Source organism: Triturus cristatus, chromosome 2_1 (genome assembly GCF_964204655.1).
Source record: "Triturus cristatus chromosome 2_1, aTriCri1.1, whole genome shotgun sequence".
NCBI lineage: Eukaryota > Metazoa > Chordata > Amphibia > Caudata > Salamandridae > Triturus > Triturus cristatus.
Window position 1 is genome coordinate 151,735,051 of NC_140581.1, and position 22,949 is coordinate 151,757,999.

Here is a 22,949-nt window from a genome sequence, read left to right on the forward strand (position 1 = left end):
AGGGATAAAACTTCAGTACACATTTGTTTATCATTTGATAATATACATTTGATTTTGATTTGATTATACAAATTTGATTTTCATTTATATGTGCAGATTTCCCACCTAGTGTAAATTGCAAAACCGTACACTTTATGCATTTGAATTTTATAGGATGTATGGGTTGGTCCCAGATATTCTGAAATGATCATGGAATCGTGTGTAAATTATCAAAAAGTTGAAAGTCTACCCCAAACAAAGATGTACCCGTACATAAATGCATTTACTGCCTTCTATCTGGGCATTGGGACCCAAGCCCATAGTGTGGAAACCATTGATCGTGTGACGTAAGTACTGTACTATATGTCATTTTCTGCACAGGAACCTGCTGCGAGTGCGGTCATTTACTTAGTAGTGACAATATTTTTGTACATGTCATGCATTGTTGTCCCTGTCTCCTGCCTAGTACCGTGCTGATGTACTCGATACTGATTGGCTGCCTGTGTTCTGTGTCACAGGTGCAGGATAAGTTCCGATTGGACCTGTCGGATGAAGAGGCGGTGCATTACATGCAGAGTCTCATCGACGAGAGCGTGAATGCTCTCTTTGCTGCTGTGGTGGAACAGATTCACAAGTTTGCAATGGTAAGCTAAGGCAGAAACATCAGATGTGCCTTTCACGACACTCCCTCCTGAAGGAAAATCGAATGACTAAGGCAGTAGCAAGTGAAAGGACACTGCAAATTCTTTATCTTGGAATTATACCAAACGTTAGGTCATCCTATATTACAGGGATGCACTCCATGTTCAATGGCTGTTTATATGTTGGCTGTGTATCCTCGGAGCAGTAGCGTGTGCATCTGCTTGTAATCACAACTCAAAGCACATGGGTCAGCCACTCGACACGTTGGTTTCATGCTTTCTCGTTCATCGACTTATGCTGTTACCTCTTTCTCCACGATCCACGCTGGCTGCCCTGCCTTATCTACCCACTGATGTGTTAACAGCCCCAGCCCCATGCACTTCTTGGCTTTCCAGATTATTATTTGTACAAAAAAAATTAAGTTTGTGTTTATGTGGAGCAGCAAAAACAGCAATTCAATAATTAACATAACTCATAATAACAAAAAAAAGAACATGAGTAGTAAGCATAAAATGCAATAAATTTAGAAACAAATTGATACATATAGATAAATATACAAGAAAATATAGATTCTATGTCGTGGGAAACGGTAAATACATATGGAATATGGGGGAGGAGCAGGGGAAAGGAAAACAAAATGTAACTTTATTGTATAAAACAAATTAATGAAAAAGAGTAGACATTATGACGATAAAGAAAAATATAAACAACATATATACAAGTTTATAACATTCTATAGATCTTCTATTAATATAAAGACAGTTGGGGGAAATTCAAGGTGGATTCCTTAATTCATCTGATACAGTCATAATTTTATTAGCAGATGAGGAGAAATGGGTTAAATACATGGTTAGAAGCCACAAAAGATCTCTTTTTAAAGCTGAAGATATAGGATAGACATAGTTTGTGTCTTGTCTATGGAGAAAGCAAATGGCATTCCACCAGGACATTAGAGTGACATTCTGAGCTTGTTTCCAATTTGACGTTATTAAATAAAAGGCTACAGCTAACAGTAAATCTTTCCCCCATTTAACTTGGGGTTAAATGAGGCCATTGAGGAGCCACACTACCTGGGAAGATATTATTAAAGGAGAAAGGAATAGCAATGTTAAAAATCTGATTGATTTTAGTCCAGACCAGTTTCCAAAACTGATGACTAGCAGGGCATTCCAATAACATATGCTTTAAATCCGCAGTGGAGCATTAACAGGACCAGCAAGATGAAGCTGGAGAAAATTATTTTAGGGCCACCAGGGTAAATACCAAACAGTGATAGAATAGTAAAGGGTTTGCGCAGTGTTCGCAGCTCGCATAGTTTTGTGAAGTGTTAATATGGAAATCAATGCATTCATCAATGAAAATGAAATCTCGTCCTTTTTAACAGAATCGCCGGTTGAGAACTCCACATCAACCTCGACTCGCAAATATGTAATATGATAGAGACATCTAATCGCAGATTCCTTACCTTTGAACTTCCCAGGCAGCAGACTGGATCCAGATGATTTTTCTTTAAACAATACCCTTGCGCACCGTTAGGTTGTGTCAGTTGGCTCCGAATGAGGTTTTTCGGCATCGTCTCCGCTGTTGTGATGTCTGCATCACCTATATAGGCACCACCTCCACGCGCAGACATCAGTTCTTTTCTTTCTGCGCCAGCCAGTGCAGATCCGTGAAGAGATGTACCCTCTGTCACTTTTTGACAGACTTTTTTTCTACCTTTTGTTGAACATTTTTTGGTGTGTAGGTTTTTCCAACATGTCAGAGACCACGTCTGGATTCAAACCGTGCAGCACCGCCCACAGCGCCATATCCATCGACATGTCAGAGAAAACGTCTGGATTCAAACCGTGCAGCGCCGCCCACAGCGCCCTATCCATCGCGGATCCACACTTGATTTGTCTTTTGTGCCTCCAACTGCTGGACCATGGCTCCGAAAGCTTTGATGGAGCAGTCCCTAAAGCTGGTTTCCGGCCACACTCGGCACTGCATCCTTTGCCCTCGTTCTCTGGCCCTGTCGAGAGGAGCCTAAGTCCTCGTCCTCCCACTCGAAGTCATCGTGTAAGTCAGGTAAGAGGCATAAGAAACATAAGAAGTCAAAGCGTGTTTCAACTTCTCCCTGTCCATCGGCCGATGTGTCGGAGGAGCCTCAGTGCTCTGGGCCACATTCTGCAGAACCTGATCCTGGGTAGGCTCTGCGCTTCCCTTCCTTCTCAGGAGCCGTAGCAACCCCCGCCCTGCGCAAAGAATTTTATGATGCCATGTGTCTCATATTTTGGCGGACTGACTCTCAGGCGCACCTACGGACCTCGGAGGCTCATAAGGGGCTCCCTTGGGTTTGGTGCTGGCGGCTCCAACGCCCACCAATGGATCTGGTGGTGGATACGGACCCACGCAGGTTGTGCCACTGCGACCTGCGCTAGCCCCATTCTTATGCCTGACGGCCCAGAGCCAGATCGGCACCGATTCCGATGCCGACAGCACCCTTGGGTCTTAGGTCGTTTCCTCAGCCTTATTTTGAAGGGCTAGCATGAAGGACAACTGGGAGGGATCGCTGAACCCCTTTACAAGACAAACCTGAGCACGAAATGAGCTGGTATGAGAAATTGGATGAGGCCAGTATACTGGATACCTCTCCAGATTCTGGCCTGCTTTCTGCCCCTACCGTGACTACGGAGAAAAGAGCTTCATATGCTATGGTGGTAAAAAGGGCAGTTGAGATCCTGGACTTTCAGCTCCTTTTGGTGGAAGTCAAGACAAACATTTTGACAGAGGTCCTGCTATTGCAGGGATTCTGCTCATGCACAGAACTATGCGCAGGAAACCAGGACCTCAGTGAATTGTGGTGTACCAAAAACTCACCTCAGTACCCAGAACCCCAGTCCGACTAGCATCAGTGTCCCATTCGCCCTCCGTATCCTCTCGGAGCTCCCAATGTATAGACAACCCAGAACAAGCGACTTAGAGTACTCTCAGGAATGGTGGGAATCAGAAATACCTGTTCGTTATTATTCTCATATCAGTCCACAACAAGAGTAATCAGAGACACGGTAAAGTTTAAAATGTTTATTTTATAAACTACGTATCCTAAGATGCAGTTCTTTGGCTAACATAAGCAGACAAATGATTAAAATTAAAACCATCAGCATTGTTACAATACCATAGAAAATGAAGGGAGTAATCATATTACAAATGATAATGGAACACAACCACCCTCCCTTCACTAGTGGGCTAGTATTATTATACGAATAGAAGGTCTCTAGGCTTGAATGGGGAATCCCATACCGTAAAGATCTGCTTAGGTGAATCACATCACAGGATCAGCTTTGCTCTACGCCTGGAAAAGTTCTTCTCCAGAATGTGTGTCTAATGCATGCAAATTGCAATATTAAAGGCTCTCGACTTTCAGATATTTGCAGCTGTGTGCGTGTTATGGCTAGAGCGTGGGCCGATCAACCTGAACTCAAAAACATACATTGTTTGGTGGCTCAGACTGTTTCTGCACACAATGTTCAGACCAAGGTCGCAGTGCACGTCTAGGGATGTGAACAACAGACAGTTCTCATGTGAAGAAAAGGCACTCAAGCAGTTTTCAAACAATAACATGTATCTGCAGTGTTGTGTGCAAAAGCAGCAACAGTGGCAAGATGGCGTTTCTAACATCTAAGGCGCTTATGCTAACATAGCAATGTATGAATCTAAAACGCTGCCTTCACTACACCCTCCCTTGATTGGACCACGAACTATTAGGGATACAATTAAAAGAACGCAGAGTTCAAGTTCACCAGAGCGGAACCAAGTGCATGTATTGGGAATCCAAATAAAGTGGAGTGAAATTTCGAAGAAAAAAACGAGAAAAGATAAAGAAAAGAAAAAAAAATGAAGTGGAAAAAAAAGGAAATGGAAATTCGTAACATCTTGCAAAGGCTCAGCGAGCCGAAATGTCGAGTCAGAAAAAAAAAAATGTGTGGGTCGTACAAGGAAAGTTGGACGACATCCAAGTTAATCCATCAACGTGTAAGCACAGTAAGTAGCGACAGAAGTCATTGGAATGTTCTGTAAAAGTTTCCGCCATCCAGTCTAACAAGGTAAACAAACATACATGTTCTTCGACAACTGGAGCCTCTAGCACAATCAGAGGACAACTGGCGTGCTCTTCAAGATAACTTCTCACCAAGTAGTCATACGCTGCCATACAGATGTTCCAATTCCCTAGGACTCCATGTGCCGCTCCACAGGCCATAATCCTAACACCAGAACAGTCCAACTCATGAGCCACTAAGGGACTCATCAGTCGATCATAATCCGGGGCAGGAGACACCGAGTTTGACAAGCACAAATCCAGAGCCCATTCGAAAGGACAATCTAGGCAATGAAAAACAGGCTGCACACAAGTAAAGTAGGAAAACCGGAAGGACAATCCATAGGCTATACTCAGGGTTGCCAGTGGTAATGTTCCGTAATATTCAAGCATCCGGTTACGAAGATGGAGCAGCCTGGACAGGCTGTCGTGTGACACAAATTGTGCAGCCATTGCGCAGTAAGCAGACCAACAAGAGCACACCAGCCGTGAGGGCGAGAATCAACGGGAGCCCGCCAAAGACGCTGGAAAAAATAGAATGAAAAAATGCCGGTATCACACCAAAAATAGTTTGGAAGGAGGTCATGAGGCCGGAGCCCACAATTTTGAAAAAATGCGCCAAGCCAGTTGTGGACGAGGCATTAAATATAGTTTGAATCAGGGCACCGAAATGCAGTGGGAGATCAGTATTTAAAAGCGCATGCACCTCTGTGCGGGTGTTTGCTACGTGAAGGACAAATGTTTCACGGGAGGATGTCAGGGCGACTTCTTTTTCAGACAATAGAGCCCTTATTCTGCTCATCTTGTTGAACTCTGCTTTCAAGGTTGGAATGGAAGGCCAGATGGATACATCCAGCCGCCCATGCGGGGGTGGGAAAAGGACATTTTTACAGCAGACTACTCTCTGTGAAACGGTCACAATGTAGGGAATTCCCGCTAGCATCCCGCAGCAAGCCTTCTTATTTAAAAGCAAATAACTACCGTTAACTATCAACGTGAAAGAGGGTGTAATAGCTGGTACTGGAATCCCTTTCAGGACGCATGCTAAATTAGGTGCCTGGACATTGCACGCGCCATGTGCCTACAGAGTGATCCGGTGTGGAGGTGCATTCCTCACCCTTCAAATAAACTTCTTTACCTTCTCGCATGCACCTATATGTAAATGGGAGTGACCAAACTTCATGCAGGAAAGCAGTACCCAACGGTTCATATCTGCCTAGGGCATAATGTTTCATGTTCAAACTGATTTTAAACAAAGGAAATGGTAAGGTGATTAACCCGTGGATAAGCCACACTGCGGAGTTCAATTCGGCCACAGAGAAAGGCAAAGGTTCTAACTTTTCAATATGCAGTAATGAGTATGTTGCATCTTTCATGGACATGAATTGTTGTTTCGCAGTTAGATTAAAGGGAAGGAATAAAGATGAAGTATTCATGTAGTCCCAGGGGACTTTCCCAGCCTTTAACGTTTGCAAAGTCCATGCAAACTGCATTATAGAACGTAATTGATTTTGACCATGATACAAAACAGACATATCATCCTGTACAATATCAACAACAGATGTAACAATATTATCTAATGTGTAAATTCGGGAAGAAAGGGTGTTAATGCTATTATCGATAACAGCGAGTACTTTTTCCAAATTGGCTTGATCAATGGCTCTCAATCTAGAAGCCGCTTCAATTTGAGATAATTTCCAAACTTCGTTATGAACAGCATACACCCATCTTTTGGGCCTGCCACCCACAGGACCCTTAACAAAATCATTCAAATCTATTTTGTCATTTATTTTGAAGTTTAACAGATGCCAAGGTGGAATGTTGCAGCCAGTTCTGACATAACTTCCCTACAGAGTAGGGAAGATTCAAAGCGGGGGTCTATGCGAACCCGCGTATACCCCGGTTGCAGACCCAGAAAACGATGCTGACAGGAATCTGAGCTCGTCTGCCACGTTAACCATCCTTCTGGATCTAATTTGGAAATATTGAAGGATGTATTAATGATGTATGACTGCAACGCATCAAGGAACAGATCAGTATGATTATCCCAATTTGGATAAGCACCCAGATCCGGAATAGAGGGAGAATTAAATTTTTTAGAGGTAGCCAATCCAAAGCAGGTGGTCTGAAAAATAGATGAATTCAAAAATAATTTGTGGTTTGGGATGAGGCAGGCACGATGCAAAGCTTCTGTTCCTTCTACCTGCCATGTTTTAGAACCCCAAACAGATTTAAGATCAATAGTATCTTTCCACAGATCATAACCCCTGACCACCAAATCATCCATAAAGGATTTGGAATATAATAATTTAGTGTGTGTCAGCCTAACCTTTGAGGCAGACTCCGCTGCCACTTTAAAATAAAAAGTGGCAGGTTTTGAAACACTGAAATCAGTAAAATATGCAAATTTGTTCACCAGTGTGTTGGAGCTGCCTTGCATTGGCGTCGGACAATGTTCCCATTGCGTATAATTTACAAAATGTCGAAATGTATTGGCCTTATATAGGAAATGATTGCCATAATGTTGATAGCAAAACAGTTCCCCATAATTAGCAGTGTCTAAATACAAATCTTCAGCATCAAATGCGGCATAATATTTCAAATCAGAAAACAGTGCTTCTATGGCCTCAACGTCCCAATCATCAGAGCGGATGTTTTGTTTCACTACATCCCCCATAGAAACACGAAGAACATTTGGAACATTAATCACCTCAGTGGGTCCATGAATCTGAAATTTAACAGCATCCCACACAATCCCATCTAACACAGGCCAGGCAGTAATATTCACAAAAGTCTGGTCCCTCTTCATGATGTGTGATGAAGAGTGGGGGGGCCAAAGTTCCATCAATTAGTCTAATTGTAGATCTTTCTTTTAGGTCATGTCCATTCACAAGACGAAAAAATACCACCACAAATCCAATGGACATAAACAAAAAAATACATATGAGCACCAGCCAAATGTAAGTCCAAGGGGGGAATTAAAAAATGTCTTTTAAACCAAACAGCAAAAATAGAAACTTTTGATGGAGCACTTGAGGTCATAGAGTTAGTGTCAAAGGAGAAACGTGACTGGTTAACCGCGGTTGATTGTAAAACAGGCAATGATACATCGGCGGGATAAGCATACTCAATAGTTTCAGGTGGACCACCAGCCGGTGGTGGCAACAAAGGATTAGTAACCGTATGCATCTCGATGGCAACATCAGGCAAGGTGGTAGAAGCCGGAGCCAAAACAGAATTTCTCAGCATCGTAGGGCAAGAAACCGCTGGAGTCATACTAAGAAGAATCGGCCACTCGCTGTAGTTTGACATTGTCAATGGAGATGTACCTGTTATCCTTGCGACTAGGAAGTGGAGGTAAAATGACTGTTCGTGTACCCTGCACGCCAAGCACTGGAACCGGTGTACGATAAGAGGGGCCGAACTCCTTCTTGTTCTCCACCTTCTCACGGACCAGGTCTCCAACTCGAGGTAGTCAGCTGACTACCGGAATCTGAAGCGCAGCATCAGATGTGGTTGTCAAGTGTTCTTTTGCGAGACTGTCTCTGGTCTCTTGTAGATTCTGCAATACAGCACAGTGATCATCTACGTCAAAGAGTGCGGCTGACGCTGCCATGTCTAGACCATCAAGGTCCGGGACAAAAAATGTTATGCCAAAGAGCATCATGTATGGGGTCCGCCCACCCAGAGACCTTCTAGGGAGATTATTAAGTGCACGTTGAACGTTATACAGATGGGCTAACCAATTCCGGCCAGTGCCTAAAACCCTGGCTGTCAAGGATTGCTTTAAGTCACGGTTCATTCGCTCCACTACACTATTACCCTCAGGTCGGTATGGAGACGAAAATTTAACTTGGACCCCCAAAGATTTCATGGCTTCTTTGTACGCCTTAGAGGCGAACGCAGGGCCCTGATCAGAATGAAAGGTACCACACGCAAAAATTCCCAATAAGACATGCAAATCCATTATGACAGTACGAGCATCAGCACTCCTTTGAGGCCACACCCAGAAAAAATGTGTGCACTAATCCACTGCAACTAAGATGTACTTGTACGCAGTATCAGAGGAGAAAGGACCGCAGTGATCTAAATAAACGCACCCAAGTGGTTTATTAGATATGTACAACTGAGTTTGTGGAGGGCACGCAGCAGTCGAAGGTTTAGTCTGCTGGCAAATGTCACAATCAAGAACATAAGTGCGAGTTTGTTTATACAATCCGCGCCACCAGTAACGCTGTTGTAATTGAGTAACAGTAGCTGACACGCCGGCATGGGCAGAGGCCATACCCTTGTGAGCCGCTGTTATCAAGGACAGTCTGCAGTCCGCGTTGGGAATCAATCTGTCACCAACGTCGTTAATTCTCACATACGGGAAGTTATCAGGACTTAAGTGATAATGGTACCGAGAAGGGAAACCTCTCGGGTAATTACTTCCCTTCTCTATAGCAGCAATAGCTGCCAAGATGTCATCATCGATCTTACTTTTGGATCTTGTAACCGCTGCTATTAGATATGTCGCCACTGCTGTTTTCGCTGCTTCGTCAGCTAAGCTGTTGCCGACAGCGTGGACACCAACTCGTTGGTGACCAAGAGTGTGAATCACATTCACGAGCGGCAGATGCTGTTTAAGTTCTGCCACTCGAACCCAAAGCATTTTATGCTTGATTGTGCTACCTTTGGAATCGCGATATTCATTCTGAGACCAAAAGAATAAATTGTCGTTAAAAGACTGAACACAGTAAAACGAGTCACTCACTATAAGAGTAGTAACCCGAGGATCTGCAAACTCCAGTGCAAGCACCAGAGCCCGGAGCTCTACCAACTGTGCGATACAATCACCCAATGACTGCGTATGCACGACATCAGATTTTAATTCTCCATTCACGAATGTACCCGCCACAATTGCGCAGGCTGCTGAATAGGCATGCTTAGATTCCGTCGCCGGTTGCGCCATACCGTCAGTGTAAATGACACAATGGTAATCTTCAAGCGGGCGCAAAGACAGAGGAGCTGGATGAACAAATTCATACTGTAAGTACTCCTGAGTCTGCAATGAGGCATCAAAGATATAGGTGACATCTGGCGATGTCAAAGAATTGGCCCATTGTATCCAACGTGGATGCAAAGCTTTAGAATTAGGTACACTGGCTTTCGTCACTGCCTCTAGAGCAGGATATGGTGTAACCACCAACATGCGTTTTCCTTGCGACAGCGCTCGTTCTTTAAGAATCGCCATCTGTACTGCAGTCAAAACATTTTCGACTGTGGAAAAGCGCAGTTCAGCCAAAGTGTACAGGTGTGATTTGTAGGCAATGGGGACTGTGTCGCCCTCATTGAACGTTAAGTACGTGAAACCCACTGCACAATTCTTATTACCAGGTTAGTGTGGTTATCACTTGTCAGTAAGTATTTCGAAGCAAGAAGATCAGCCTGCAAAGATTGCAAAATAGCTGAATGCTCTGGCAGCCAGCTCGATTTGGAAAAAGTAGGTTGTACCAAGGCATATAGCGGCTTGATACGCTGGGCATAATCGGGAATGTAAGTACGACCGAATTTCTAAAAAGCCCAGCAAAGACTGCAATTTTTTCAGTGTTGTAGGAGCACGCAAGCATGCGCACTTCTCCAGAAAGTGAGGAGCTAATCCTCGACCTTCATTGTTGAGCTCGTAGCCCAAAAACAACACTGTATACTCTGCAATGTGAGACTTCGCAAAGTTGAATTTGTAACCGAAGTCTGCAAACATAACAATGATGCGATCAACGCGACACAGATGCGGCCACAACTCGTCGTCTGTGAGATAGATATCATCAACATACGAGTACGCATCAGGTTCAGTGCTCTCTAACAGAGAGATAACACGTGCGGCAAAGACGCCAGGGCTGTTTTTATAGCCCATGGCTAATCTCTTAAACTGTTTTTGTTTGCCGCCGGAAGTAAACGCTGTCCACTGACTACTAATAGAGGACAGGTTATGGCTGTGAAAGCCATTGGATATGTCAAGTGTGGTTTTAAACCTTTTACACACAAGACTATCAACGAGGGCAGAACTGTGGATATTCTGTACAGCACACGTCCGACAATGAGAGTTCAAATGCCGGTAATCCAAAACTAGGCGGTACGACCCATCAGGCTTCGTTACAGTGAATAAAGGATTATTCATTGGTGACACACAGGTTTCAAAAACACCCTGATATTCCAATTGCTCAAGGATTTCTGCGACATGAGATCTAGCTTTGCGGCGCATGGGATATTGGGGCGGCAGCTGGGGCATAGACCGTAAAGGAAGCTCATGGCTTGGAGACAATTTATCCCACCCAACCTGAGTACGGTACAACGCCGGAGAAAGCACCTGAGCCCACTCTTCGGCAAACCTTTCAGCGTGCTCCTTTGGCACTGTGTGCGCAAAGGACGGGAGGATTAACTCCTCCCCTCTAGGAGCATCCAAAATGAAAGCCGGGGGCCAGTCCGCCTCCGCCAAGAGTATATCATATGAAGAGGTTAGATTATCCCAAAAAATCCCTGGTATTGTATGTTGTATGTCACCTTCAATTAAGAGGACTGTGTCATATAGTCTATCAGGGGGAGCCACTCTAGTGTCAGCAGTTTCTACAGTAATGAACGTGTCAGTTGCTGTTGCCTCCAGACATGGACGCAGTGCTTGTCGCACTACTGTAACCTCCGCTGCGCTGTCGAGCACTGTTAGTGCCCTTGTCAGGTTCCGAAGCTGCGTCCTCACTATCTGTAGCATACCTCGCTGTTAGCGCAGCAACCTTCTTCTTCTGAAACGGGGGGCGTTGACGTGCAAACTCATCCTGCTTGCCTGTACCGTCAGGCTGACAGGGTTGCTCACGTCCTTGTTGGGCACCCTGAACTTTGCCACGTTCTCCGCCACCGGAATGTGAAACCGATGTTTCCTGTAAAGAACGAGGAGAACGTTGTTCAGTAACCTGAAATCTATCAGGTGACCTAATACTAGTGCGATCGCGCAAATCGTATGTGCGTTCACCAGTCGCCTGTACTGGAGACGTAGGACGAGAACCCTGTTTCTGCTGCTGCTTTCCCTGCTTCATTGTCCGCCAATTTTGTTTAGGAAAAGTTGGACGATCGTCTTTGACAGACGAACTCACCTTAGTTTGCTGTATTAAGTCTGGAATGACAATAGTTGGTTAAATCCCTAAACTACTGCGGCCAATAGTTCTATATGCCTCCGCAATAATTTTAGGCAACTCTCGGGGCTTATCGAGTTCGTCGACGCGGGCTAAGCCATTAGCCACTTGAAATTGTACCGCATCCCCCTTGAGATTACCAAGGACGAGAGTGGCAACTACGTCGAACACACCGACAAGCCGCATTCCCAACTCGACTGCCGCCTCCGGACCGTGTTGCTCTTGAACACGTTTGATGACGGAGGGAAGCACGGCCATAGAAGGGGTGCCAAAGCACTTCGAGTAGACCGCCGCAAAAACCTTACCCCAATCACAATCTGACACCTCCGGGACTAAGTCTTTCTGCAAACTAATGGTGAGGATCCTGTGTTTCTCCACAGGAGTAGAGTGCGGAAATACTGCTTCCAGCTGGTCAAATTTCTCAGCAAGCCAATAAGGCAAATCGTCCTTAATTTGGGGGCGCTTGCCCATAACCAAATTAACCATGACGGGACTAATAACAACCCCAGCCTGGCCAGCTGGCTGTCCCGCAACAGCAGGTGCCCCCACCTGCACATTGCGAGAGAGGTATTGCACTAAAGCCCTATACAGAGTAATCAGGGCTGTATGGAGGACACGCAACTCATCCACCGCAACATTCAAATAACAAGGATGAGGTGAAAATCCGGCCAGCACCGGCCAAGTGGCCCCTGGAAATGACAAAGGGCCCATTCTAACCGGTGTAACCGCATGGGGAAGGGCACCATCAAACCAAATGCGATGCTGCCAAGCTGAAATAGGAATTTCTTGCGTCCTATATGGCGTATAGTTTGCTGGGAGCCGCGTGGGAGTATAGGAGTGAAACGTATCATCATCCGCATTCACCGCCGGCATAGTCACCCAAGAGTAAAACAACTCATAGGGATAGGACGCATCGGCACTCACCACAAAAATAACGGCCATCCCATCGTCCGGCAACCCAAACTGCATCAAATGACGCCGCAGAGGTGTACGGCTATGCGCTGCGATATCGACCGCCATAAGGACACAGAGTAGAACAACAATGGATATTACAGTAGCACATGGGTTCAAAAATATAAAAACCTTTTTAATTAACAAGCTTGAGGGAACCTATCATACAAACAGGTAGGTTAAAACCGTCACTCTCGCTATCCGGAAACAAGATTGAGGGTGTCGTGGACTAATATAAGCACTACTAAGGCGTTTCAAATCAGAAGACCAAACGTTCGGTGCGCCATGTTGCAGGGATTCTGCTCATGCACAGAACTATGCGCAGGAAACCAGGACCTCAGTGAATTGCGGTGTACCAAAAAATCACCTCAGTACCCAGAACCCCAATCCGACTAGCATCAGTGTCCCATTCGTCCTCCGTATCCTCTCGGAGCTCCCCAATGTATAGACAACCCAGAACAAGCAACTTAGAGTACTCTCAGGAATAGTGGGAATCAGAAATACCTGTTTGTTATTATTTTCATATCAGTCCACAACAAGAGTAATTAGAGATACGGTACAGTTTAAAATGTTTATTTTATAAACTACGTGTCCTAAGATGCAGTACTTTGGCTAACATAAGCAGACAAATGATTAAAACCATCAGCATTGTTACAATACCATATAAAATGAAGGGAGAAATGATATTACAAATGATAATGGAACACAACCACCCTCCCTTCACTAGTGGGCTAGTATTATTATACTAATAGAAGGTCTCTATGCTTGAATGGGGAACCCCATACCGTAGAGATCAGCTTAGGTGAATCACATCACAGGATCAGCTTTGCTCTGCGCCTGGAAAAGTTCTTCTCCAGAATGTGTGTCTAATGCATGCAAACTGCAATATTAAAGGCTCTCGACTTTCAGATATTTGCAGCTGTGTGCGTGTTATGGCTAGAGAGTGGGTCGATCAACCTGAACTCAAAAACATACATTGTTTGGTCGCTCAGACGGTTTCTGCACACAATATTCAGACCAAGGTCGCAGTGCACGTCTAGGGATGTGAACAACAGACAGTTCTCATGTGAAGAAAAGGCACGCAATCAGTTTTCAAACAATAACATGTATCGGCAGTGTCGTGTGCACAAGCAACAAAAGTGGCAAGATGGCGTTTCTAACGTCTAAGGCGCTTATGCTAACATAGCAATTTATGTATCTAAAACGCTGCCTTCACTACACTGCATCAGGATGTCTCCTACTCGGAACCCCTCCTGCCATTCAATGAGGCCTTGACTGTTGCAATTTGTAGACTTACTATTTTTGTTCTACCATTAAAAAACATGACTCTAGAGAGTATGATTCATCTTCTAAATGTTGCAACGTTTTGGTAGTCTCTTCCATGAAGGGTTTTAACACGCAAAAAGATACAAGAAAAGGACCAGAGAAAAAAGGGGGAAAATACCAGAACACTATTGGCTTTCTGCGCGCGTTCGAGGCAAAAATATGAGTAAAAACACTTGAGCTATTGGTAACAAATTGATAATCCTGAAAATATGGGCACAGTGATGGAGTTAAACAGGAATACGTAAAGTATTGAAAAATAATCTCAATTAACTTCCTGTGAAAAAGAGAATCCTCTAATGAAAAACAAGTCAATGGGCCGGAGATCTGAAAAACCACAAGAAAAAGCTCAAAGGGTTCTTCTGCAGGAAACATGAAAGCATTTGGTAGAAGCTTACATCGGAAATTAACAGTCATCCACACAACCCAGATATCAGCCGAGTAAATTAAAATAAAGCGCAGTGTGGAAGCATATTGGTCCACAAAAAGAAACTTTCAAAGCGCTTACCAATCATTTCTTGATGTATAAACGTCTTGAAAGAATGTTAGCATCAGCAAGGGCCAAACAGGGATATTTCTCCTGAAAGCAGCGGTGAAGCTAGGAGATTATGAAAGGAGCGCAATAGCTCCATGTCCGGCATTATGTGAAGAAATGTGCCCGCTACCTTTCAAAATTATGGGCACGACCTTTCACTCTTAGGCAATATCCCCGGGGCCGGCTGCGCAATTAGAAAGTAAACCACAGAGCTTGAAAAAGGGCTCCAGCGACTCACCGAAGCTGCAGGAGGAGACGCATGGTTATCTCCCCTGTCAGGTGAGTGCCGGAGTGGTCCTGGGATTATTGAAGGCTTCTGTGTCCATTGGAGCTGAGCACAGCGCCACCATCTTGGTTGGTGACAAGATCACGCCCTACTCCAGACACATGGGACGCCCAGACTTGAATATTTGCTTACCTAAAGTGAGAACTTTTGTTTTACCTTGTATGTTCCATGCGTCCCAAACACCCGCTCTCCAACCCCACTCTTTTCATCTGATAAAGACTTCTAGCTGCAGATTCCACACCTTTGAATTTCCCAGGCGTCTGGCTGGGTCCAGAAACTTTTGCTGAGCAATACCCCTTGTGCAAGCTGTCAGGTGGCTCCATTTGGCTCCGAGTGACGTTGGCATCGGTAGCGTTAGTTATGATGTCACGGTACCTATATAGTCGCCAATCAGGCGCACGGATGTCAGTAATTTTCGTTTTTTCCACTCCAGAATTAACTGACGAAGTTGTTTGCAAAACTAGGGCCCTGAAATGGGGAGTAACCCTAGCCCTAACAAAATCAATCTGCAAAGTGGGGAGGCATGGGTGGGATCATAAGGATTCTGCAGCTAGATAGAGTCTCTACCAGATAATGCATTACTGAACGTAAGTAACTTGTTAATCTGATAGACTTCTAGCAGCAGATTCCTCACCCTTGAATTAGATACTTAAGCTATACCTTCCCAGCGGTGGGTTGCGAACCAATAACTTACACTAGGAAGTCCTGCAGGACAGAACAGGCAAAATGCCCATCCCTGCAGTAGTGCTTGGCAAACGTGTGCAAGGATGCCCTCTTTGCCCGCCTGACAGATGTCCAAGACTGGGACACCCCGAGCCAAGGCTGTAGTCGCAGCCTTTCCCCATGTGGAATGGGTCCTTAATCCTTCAGGGAGCTGATTCTTAGCTAGGGCTTAGCAGATCTTCATGCAGAGAACGACCCAGCAAGAGATTGTCCTTTTCTGCACTGCCTGCCCCTTCTTATCTCCCACGTACCCCACAAAGATTTAGTCGTCCACCCAGAACTCTTTTGTGCTGTCAAAGTAGAACAACAGCGCTCTTTTTGGGTCAAGTCGGTGGAGACGCTCCTCTTCCTTAGAGGGATGCGGGGGAGCAAAGAAGGTGGGGTGCGTGGTAGATTGATCCAGATGAAATGGGGTCACAGCCTTTGGTAGTTATGAAGCCAAGGTGCAAAGCACCACTTTGTCTGGAAAAGACACCATGAAGGGAGGCGTGCAAGACAGCGCCTGCAATTCATTTTCATCCCCCTTGTCAAATGTAATCGCCACTAAAAGGCTGTCTTGATGGTAAGCAGCCAGAGGGAACAGTTGTGTAAAGGCTTGAAGGAAGCACACATAAGCTAGCTAGGTGAGGACCAAATTACGGTCCCGCTGTGGCATAACAAAGGCATCGGCGTAAATAAGTGAGCCAGACCCTTATTTACAATTGGAGACCTAAAAAGAGAGGGTTGGTCTGGCAGCTGCAAAAAAGCGGATCGAGCAGAAAGATAACCCTTCAGAGTACCCAACGCGGAGTTCTGCTGGGCAAGGGTTAGAATGAATAGAAGGACAGTGGAAAGAGAAGCATAAAAGGGTCAATAGACCTTTCTGTACAGTATAATACAAATGTTTGCCAACGGCAGGCGTATACCGTCTTCGTGGAGGGCCGCCTGGCCGCCAACTGCCACCGCTCAATCTCCACGCATAGAGGTGCAGAGTTGACAGGTTCGGGTGGAGTACCCTCCCCTGTTGCTGCGACAGAAAATCCCCCCAAGGGGGCAGCCTGATCGGAGGATCGATCCTCATTTTCAAAAGCTCTTGATACCTGTAGGAGAGTAGGGTCTGCTATCCTATGGTCACCCCAAATTTTTGCTTTTTGCTTCACTGGTTTTTGACATATTGAGGCTGTGGGCCTGCCAATCAGACCCCCAGCCTGCTGTTCTCTCTACTAAATTAAAACTATGCACCCTAGGTGCATAACCAGTTGGAAGTGGATCACCCTGTCAGCCCCTGTACCAGTGTACACTAGGTACCCAGGGCATTGGTGTACCCAAGGCCTGCCAGGGGCTGAAGCATGTATTATGCCACCCCAGGCTTGGCCTAACAATTTGACACAACTGGCTGATCAGTCAGCTGGGGTAAGTTGGTGTAATCACCACTTACTTAGGTGTAGTATACCTATACCTAACCTTAAATGGGACACATGGTAACCTATAAGTCACTCCTATGGCAGGCCTTAACAATCCTGAAGGCAGAGTGCTTGGTTCCATGTGAGATGGTGCTCTGGCATGAGCTGAGCCTGTCTGCAGTGGTCGGAACAACCTCCTTCTACTGTTTCCAGATATCGTCATACCATATACTCTTAAGTGCATTATGAACCTCGCGGTTAAATGCTATCTTTGGTTTGGCTTTATCAAAACATGTCGAGTAAGGTGTCATACGAATTGGAATACTAACCCCTCGCCAATTCTGGCGACGGGGTTAGCATTCCACCCTTCTAGAGGGACACGACATGTACAGTACCTGAAACCCGGGTAAAATCAGACATAGCCTCAGCTCCACAAAATGGATGCTGCCACCACAGACACAAGTCTGCCCTCCTGCTGCTGGGAGTCCTTCCAGCTTGGGAGGTGGGGACAAAGGGTTTCCTGCCAGGGGAGGTGCGTGCACCACCCCAGACAGGATTTTGTGTATTGGTCAGGTAGGGCTTGAAAGAAACCAGACATGCCTGTGGCTCACAAGGAGCCTCGGTGCATATGCCAGTTCAAACCGGTCCTGGGGCACACCAGTCCCGGGCCTGGGGCGAGCTGGACAAAGGATTGGGGGTGTAACCACCCCCCTTCCTGGTCCCACCCATAGGGAGGGACCTAGCAGGTAGTCCGGCCCCTAGAATCCGCTTAAAGGTAGGAGCTGTGTCCTAAGACTTCAGACATCCTGGAATCAACTTAACACTAAGAAGAAGACGGGAACTTCGACGCTCTGCTGCACAGAGGACTGAAGCCAATCTCCCCTGTGGTCAGGGAGTGACCACCTTGCTAACGCAAGCACCATCCAGCGAATCAACGTCTGCTTTGCCGCCGCCTCCCGCCGGAGCCCGAGCCCAGAGACTGACAAGACCTGGACCTCCAGACCTCTCACCGCCCGATCCACAGTCCCTGAAAAGAGGAGACCCGTGGAGGCACCGAGACACGTGGAGCCAGCCATCTTGAAACGACCACGACAAGCTGACAAGTGCAACAACCGAGGCTCCCTCCAAGTTGTGCTTTGGGATCTGAGAAGCCCAACACCCGAGCAGCATCTGCACCAAAGGTGAGCCCTCCAGCATCTCCACGATCTGCGTTGGGCCCTTCTGCATTTTGCCACTCGACGCGCCTAACCGGTTGCTGGCCCGCTGGCTAGTAGCCATCTTGGCGACGAACTTTACGAAATACACCGCTGGTCTGGTTGCTCCAGACTGGCCCTTGCTCCCCTCCAAAGGAGCAGTCCTTCTGACCTTGCGGGTCAGAACCATCAGCTTATTTCATCTCCTACAACAATTGCTTTTGCCAAGGCTCGTTTGCTTCGATCAAGTCGCCGACACCGCCGACAGCGAGAGCCTGCGTGGGACAGCTCGTGAACCGACTCCTGGACGTCGTCGACCTCCAGGGACCACGTGGCTGCAGAGACAAGCTACACCTTTCTTCCTGTTTGCACCAGACATTGCCTGGTACCCACCTGGTGCCACGCTGGTCACTGGCTAGTGACTGTGAACACTGTCCCCTCTGCTTACAGGTCTTCAACATCTCCGATCCACCCTTGGATCCACTGCATCTCTCCCGGACCGACCGCCTGCAGCATCTTTGTCTTCAAGCTCCACGGAACAGATAGAAGAAACCCGACGCACTTCGAGGCCTATGCACCCGCTTCCTGTGGGTGAGGTAAAGCTGGCACACCTGTGCCCAAGTGTAGTAATACATCTCTAGTGCCTGTGTTCCAAATCTTGAGTTCCTAGTCCATCCGGAAGATCCTCTTTGCAGTAACTTTGTACTTTTTACGCACCCATTGAAACCTATGGGAGCACGCGTGTGACTATTTGCTCTGCACACGCCACCCGTGGACCTCCTGGTCACTAACTGAAGTTAGCTCCTTGTAGGCCCAGCGATTCTAGAGGCCCTAGGCCTTTTCCCTTTTCTGTTCGTGGTACTTATACCACTATTTTAGTATATGGTTTGAGCGGCCACCAGGGCCTATCCATATAAAGTGCAACTTCTGTGTATTCTACTGTAATCTTGTTTGACGATTTGTGCTCCTGTGCTCATAAAGAGACTAGGGGTTACTTTGAGAAATAAATACATATATATTTTGAATATATATCTGTGTGGTGTCCTTTCATTGGTATAAAAGGGGGTTGCATTTGGTAAAACAGCTGGCTTAACACGCTTCACGAGTTTAGCCTCAAAGACTGCTTAGCCTACGCTACCACTAGGGCAGCTAGTCCGAAAAGGTTGACTTACAACCACACCATAAGGGTTGCTTGGCATGGTACAAGGTGATCACTTTAACTAGTGAGCATCATATACCAGGCCAACTTCTCACAATACCAGACTCTCCTCGCCCAGTGGGGAACCACAAGAATGATTTGGGCCCAGTCGTTCCTGATCAACTTCGGAACCCTGGGCAGGAGTGGTATGGGAGGAAAGGCATACAGCAGGCCTGAGTTCCACTTGTGACGAAAAGCGTCACCGAGCGATAGCCGCCTTGGAAACTCCAGCGCGCAGTAGTGCTGACACTGCGCGTTCTCTTCAGAGGCGAACAAATCTAACCAAGGCTCTCCACACTGCTGAAAGAGACCTTGCGCCACCTCCCACCCGAGACTCCATTCATGATCTGCTAGGCATCGACAGCTGAGCTCATCCGCCCTGGAGTTCAGAGAACTTGCCAGGTGTTGTACCACCAGGTTTATGCCCTGCTGTTCCAGCCATGTCCAGAGACGCAGGGCCTCTCAACAAAGAGTCCACAACCCCACCCCGCTCTGCTTCTTGCAGTACCACATGGCGGTGGTGTTGTCAGTGAACACCTGCACTAGCTCCCCCCCTTTTATTTCGCAGTATACATATATTGTTCATGATCATAAAGTAATCACAGTACATGTTTACATCGTGTCATCTGGTATACAGTTGTGCCAGCTGTCATTAACAACAAAGATCATATTTAAGTAGTTAGCCTAGCTTTTTAGTTGGGACGTGCCTACTCATCACGTGTCTGCTTGGTGTACAGTGATCCTGTGTTGATTCTGCGTTGTTGTTGTTGGGGTACACTGCTTATTGTGTTTTTAATAAGGAACATAAATCTTCAACGGGGGCAGCTGTAGCTGGGGTTCTCTGTATATGAAATGTCGCATTCTGACTGTCAGTGGCTAATTTGTCCATTTTCATCTTTGAGCCATATGAAACTTGAAGTGAGGTGGGGTGGTCTAACCGGAGTGTGCTGGTTGCTCTACGTGCTTGATTTGGAGCCACACCTTATTGTATGTCGATTTTAAAAAGAGGGGGGAACACGCGCTAGACTGTTTCCTGACTGGACCCTGCAGTGTGGGCCGGGGTGCCTTGCGCCTGTGGCTCATCTATTGCTTCCTGCTTAAAGGAGTGAAGCAATAGCGCCCATTGCATGGAAATGTGATGCTTACGAATTCCTTTAATTTTTTCTGATCGTAACTGCTCCTCCTCTGCCGTTCTCTACTTGCCCTCCCCCCGCCTCCTCCCCTCTAACAGGCAGCCAGCGGTGGCCCTCCTGGCGCCCTCCAATGTATTGCTATACTTCTTTTGTCTAATAGGATTGCCAGGGATGCGAAGCGCGTCAATACTTTTTGGTGTTTACGATGCTTGGTTATACCTAGCGCGCAGGCCTCCCATGTATGCAAGTCTGTGAGCCTTGTTACTGTCTGGAGGGTGGCGTGTATGGTGGACCAGTAGGTTTGAAGCATTGGGCAGTCCCCAAAAATATGGAGAAAGGACGCATTGGGTTCTGGACACCTAGAGCAAGTGAAGGATGTATTTGGGTAGTAGCGTTCAAGCTTTTCGGGTGTCAGGTAAGCGCTCAGGTAAGCGCGGTGTAATATGTAAAATTGTATATTGTTGAAGCGGTAGTTGCGGAACACCTTTTTGGGAAACCCAAGTGTCCACTCCCATTCTTTGTCGTGGAGTGGTCTCTGGATTTCTGCTTCCCATTTCTCACAAAGTGGAGTGAGGGTGATTGTGTTCAGTGCCCTCACCACCTTATATAGTCATGTCACCAAGTGTCGCTCGGGGCACATCTGTAAGATTGCATGCAGAACAGAGTGTGTGAGTGGCTCTGTGTCCATTGCGTGCCAAACTCGGCGACAGTCTCCTAGTAGCTGCCGGTGCAAAAGGAACTGTCCTCTTGAGAGGTCCATTTCTGTAGCAAGGTCCGCAAATGTTTGCAACTGCCCATTTACATAGAGGGAACCTGCTGTCGTGACCGAGTGCTCAGTCCATACGCGTAGTGTTCGCTCTGTATAGGAAGCGCGGTCTTTGGGGAATCCTACCAGTGGTTGGATGGGGAAGTACATGGGGGCCTCCCATGTCATCTTGTGTATTTGTTTAAGGCATGTGACGGCCACCAACACCTTTAGTGGGCACTCCCATATGGGTTCAGCTCCTGCTAATAACATGCGATGTATGATCGGGATTGGAATAGGTCCCGTGTTTGTGTGGGTTTCCCCTAATGCACGGCTCGCTATCCATCGTGACACCCATTTGTAATTGGGTCGCTAGGAAGTAAGCCTTGAAGGAGGGGGCACCCAGACCTCCCCGGTCCAGCGGTAACTGCATTTTAGTGAGAGCTATTCGCCTATGTCCTGATTCCCAGATAAGGGTACCGAGGAGTTTATCCAGTTCACGAAAGAAGGGACAGGGTGGAACCACCGGGAGCTTAGTGAAATAACAAAATAATCACGGGACCGATATCATCTTGGCCACTGCGATTTTTCCAGTGGGAGCTAGGGCAAGGTCCTTCTAAAAGTTAAAGGAGGATTGGATCCCGGCCAGTGCCCTGCGGTGGTTTCCTTCATACATGTCTTGCGGCGTGTGGTACAATTGTATTCCAAGGTGTCGTACCGCCTGGGCACTCCATGATATGTCTATGCCACCTATTTGTATGTTCTGGGATGGGAGGCTGTCTGAGAGTGGATATTTTGTGGACTTGGCCCAATTCACCATTAGTCCCGTTACCGCCTCAAAGTCTCGTAGTGTGTAAAAATTGGAGTGAGATCCGAAGTGATGTCACAGATATAAATAAGCAGATCGTCCGCGTATAATGATATAACGTGGATCGTTTCTGCAATTGGGATCCCCCAACTCTCCCCCTCCCTGCGCAGGCGAATTGCAAGTGGCTCCATCGCCATAGCAAAAAGCAAGGGGGAGAGCGGGCAGCCCTGGCGCGTGCCTCTAAGTATTGGAAATTACAATGACACCTTGTGTCCAAGTTTCACCCTTGAGGTGGGCTTAGAGTATACAAGCTTAGTGTATGTAAGCAGGCGGGGTCCCATGCCCATTCGTTGCAAGAGGTAGGGCCAAAGAAGGGTATCAAAGGCTTTTTCCAGATCCAGGACCAGGCATGCTGCAAGGTGGAAGCGACCCCCTGATCCTGGACATGAAACAGGTGTCTTATGTTGTAGGGTGTGTTAATTCTCGGCACAAAGCCACACTGGTCAGGACGAACCAGCGCCAGGAGGATTGTGGAATATCTGTCCACAAATATTTTCCCATGTATTTTGTAGTCCGCTGGTAACAGGGCTATAGGTCGATATGATCCAACATGATGAGGGTCCCTGTCCGGTTTAAGGAAGGAGACTATAACCAACTCTCACATGGATGTGCACAAGCTCCCCCTTAGAAGAAAGAAATGCTTTTAATGACAAATGAATTGCTCGAAGCTCCAACAAATGTATGTGGAGCCCCGACTCCGCCGGAGATCTGTGTCCCCTGATCTCCACCTCTCCCATATGGCCGTCT

General features: G+C 46.6%; 1 protein-coding gene across 1 annotated transcript in view; it reads left to right on the forward strand.

Annotated features, from left to right (window-relative positions):
* The window catches only part of PIK3C3 (phosphatidylinositol 3-kinase catalytic subunit type 3), an 855,016-nt gene that overhangs the window by 732,801 nt on the left and 99,266 nt on the right, over positions 1-22,949 (forward strand). The window contains exon 24 of the mRNA XM_085629033.1: positions 498-623. Coding sequence (XP_085485159.1) covers positions 498-623 — 126 coding nt within the window. The remainder of the gene's footprint in view (positions 1-497; positions 624-22,949) is intronic.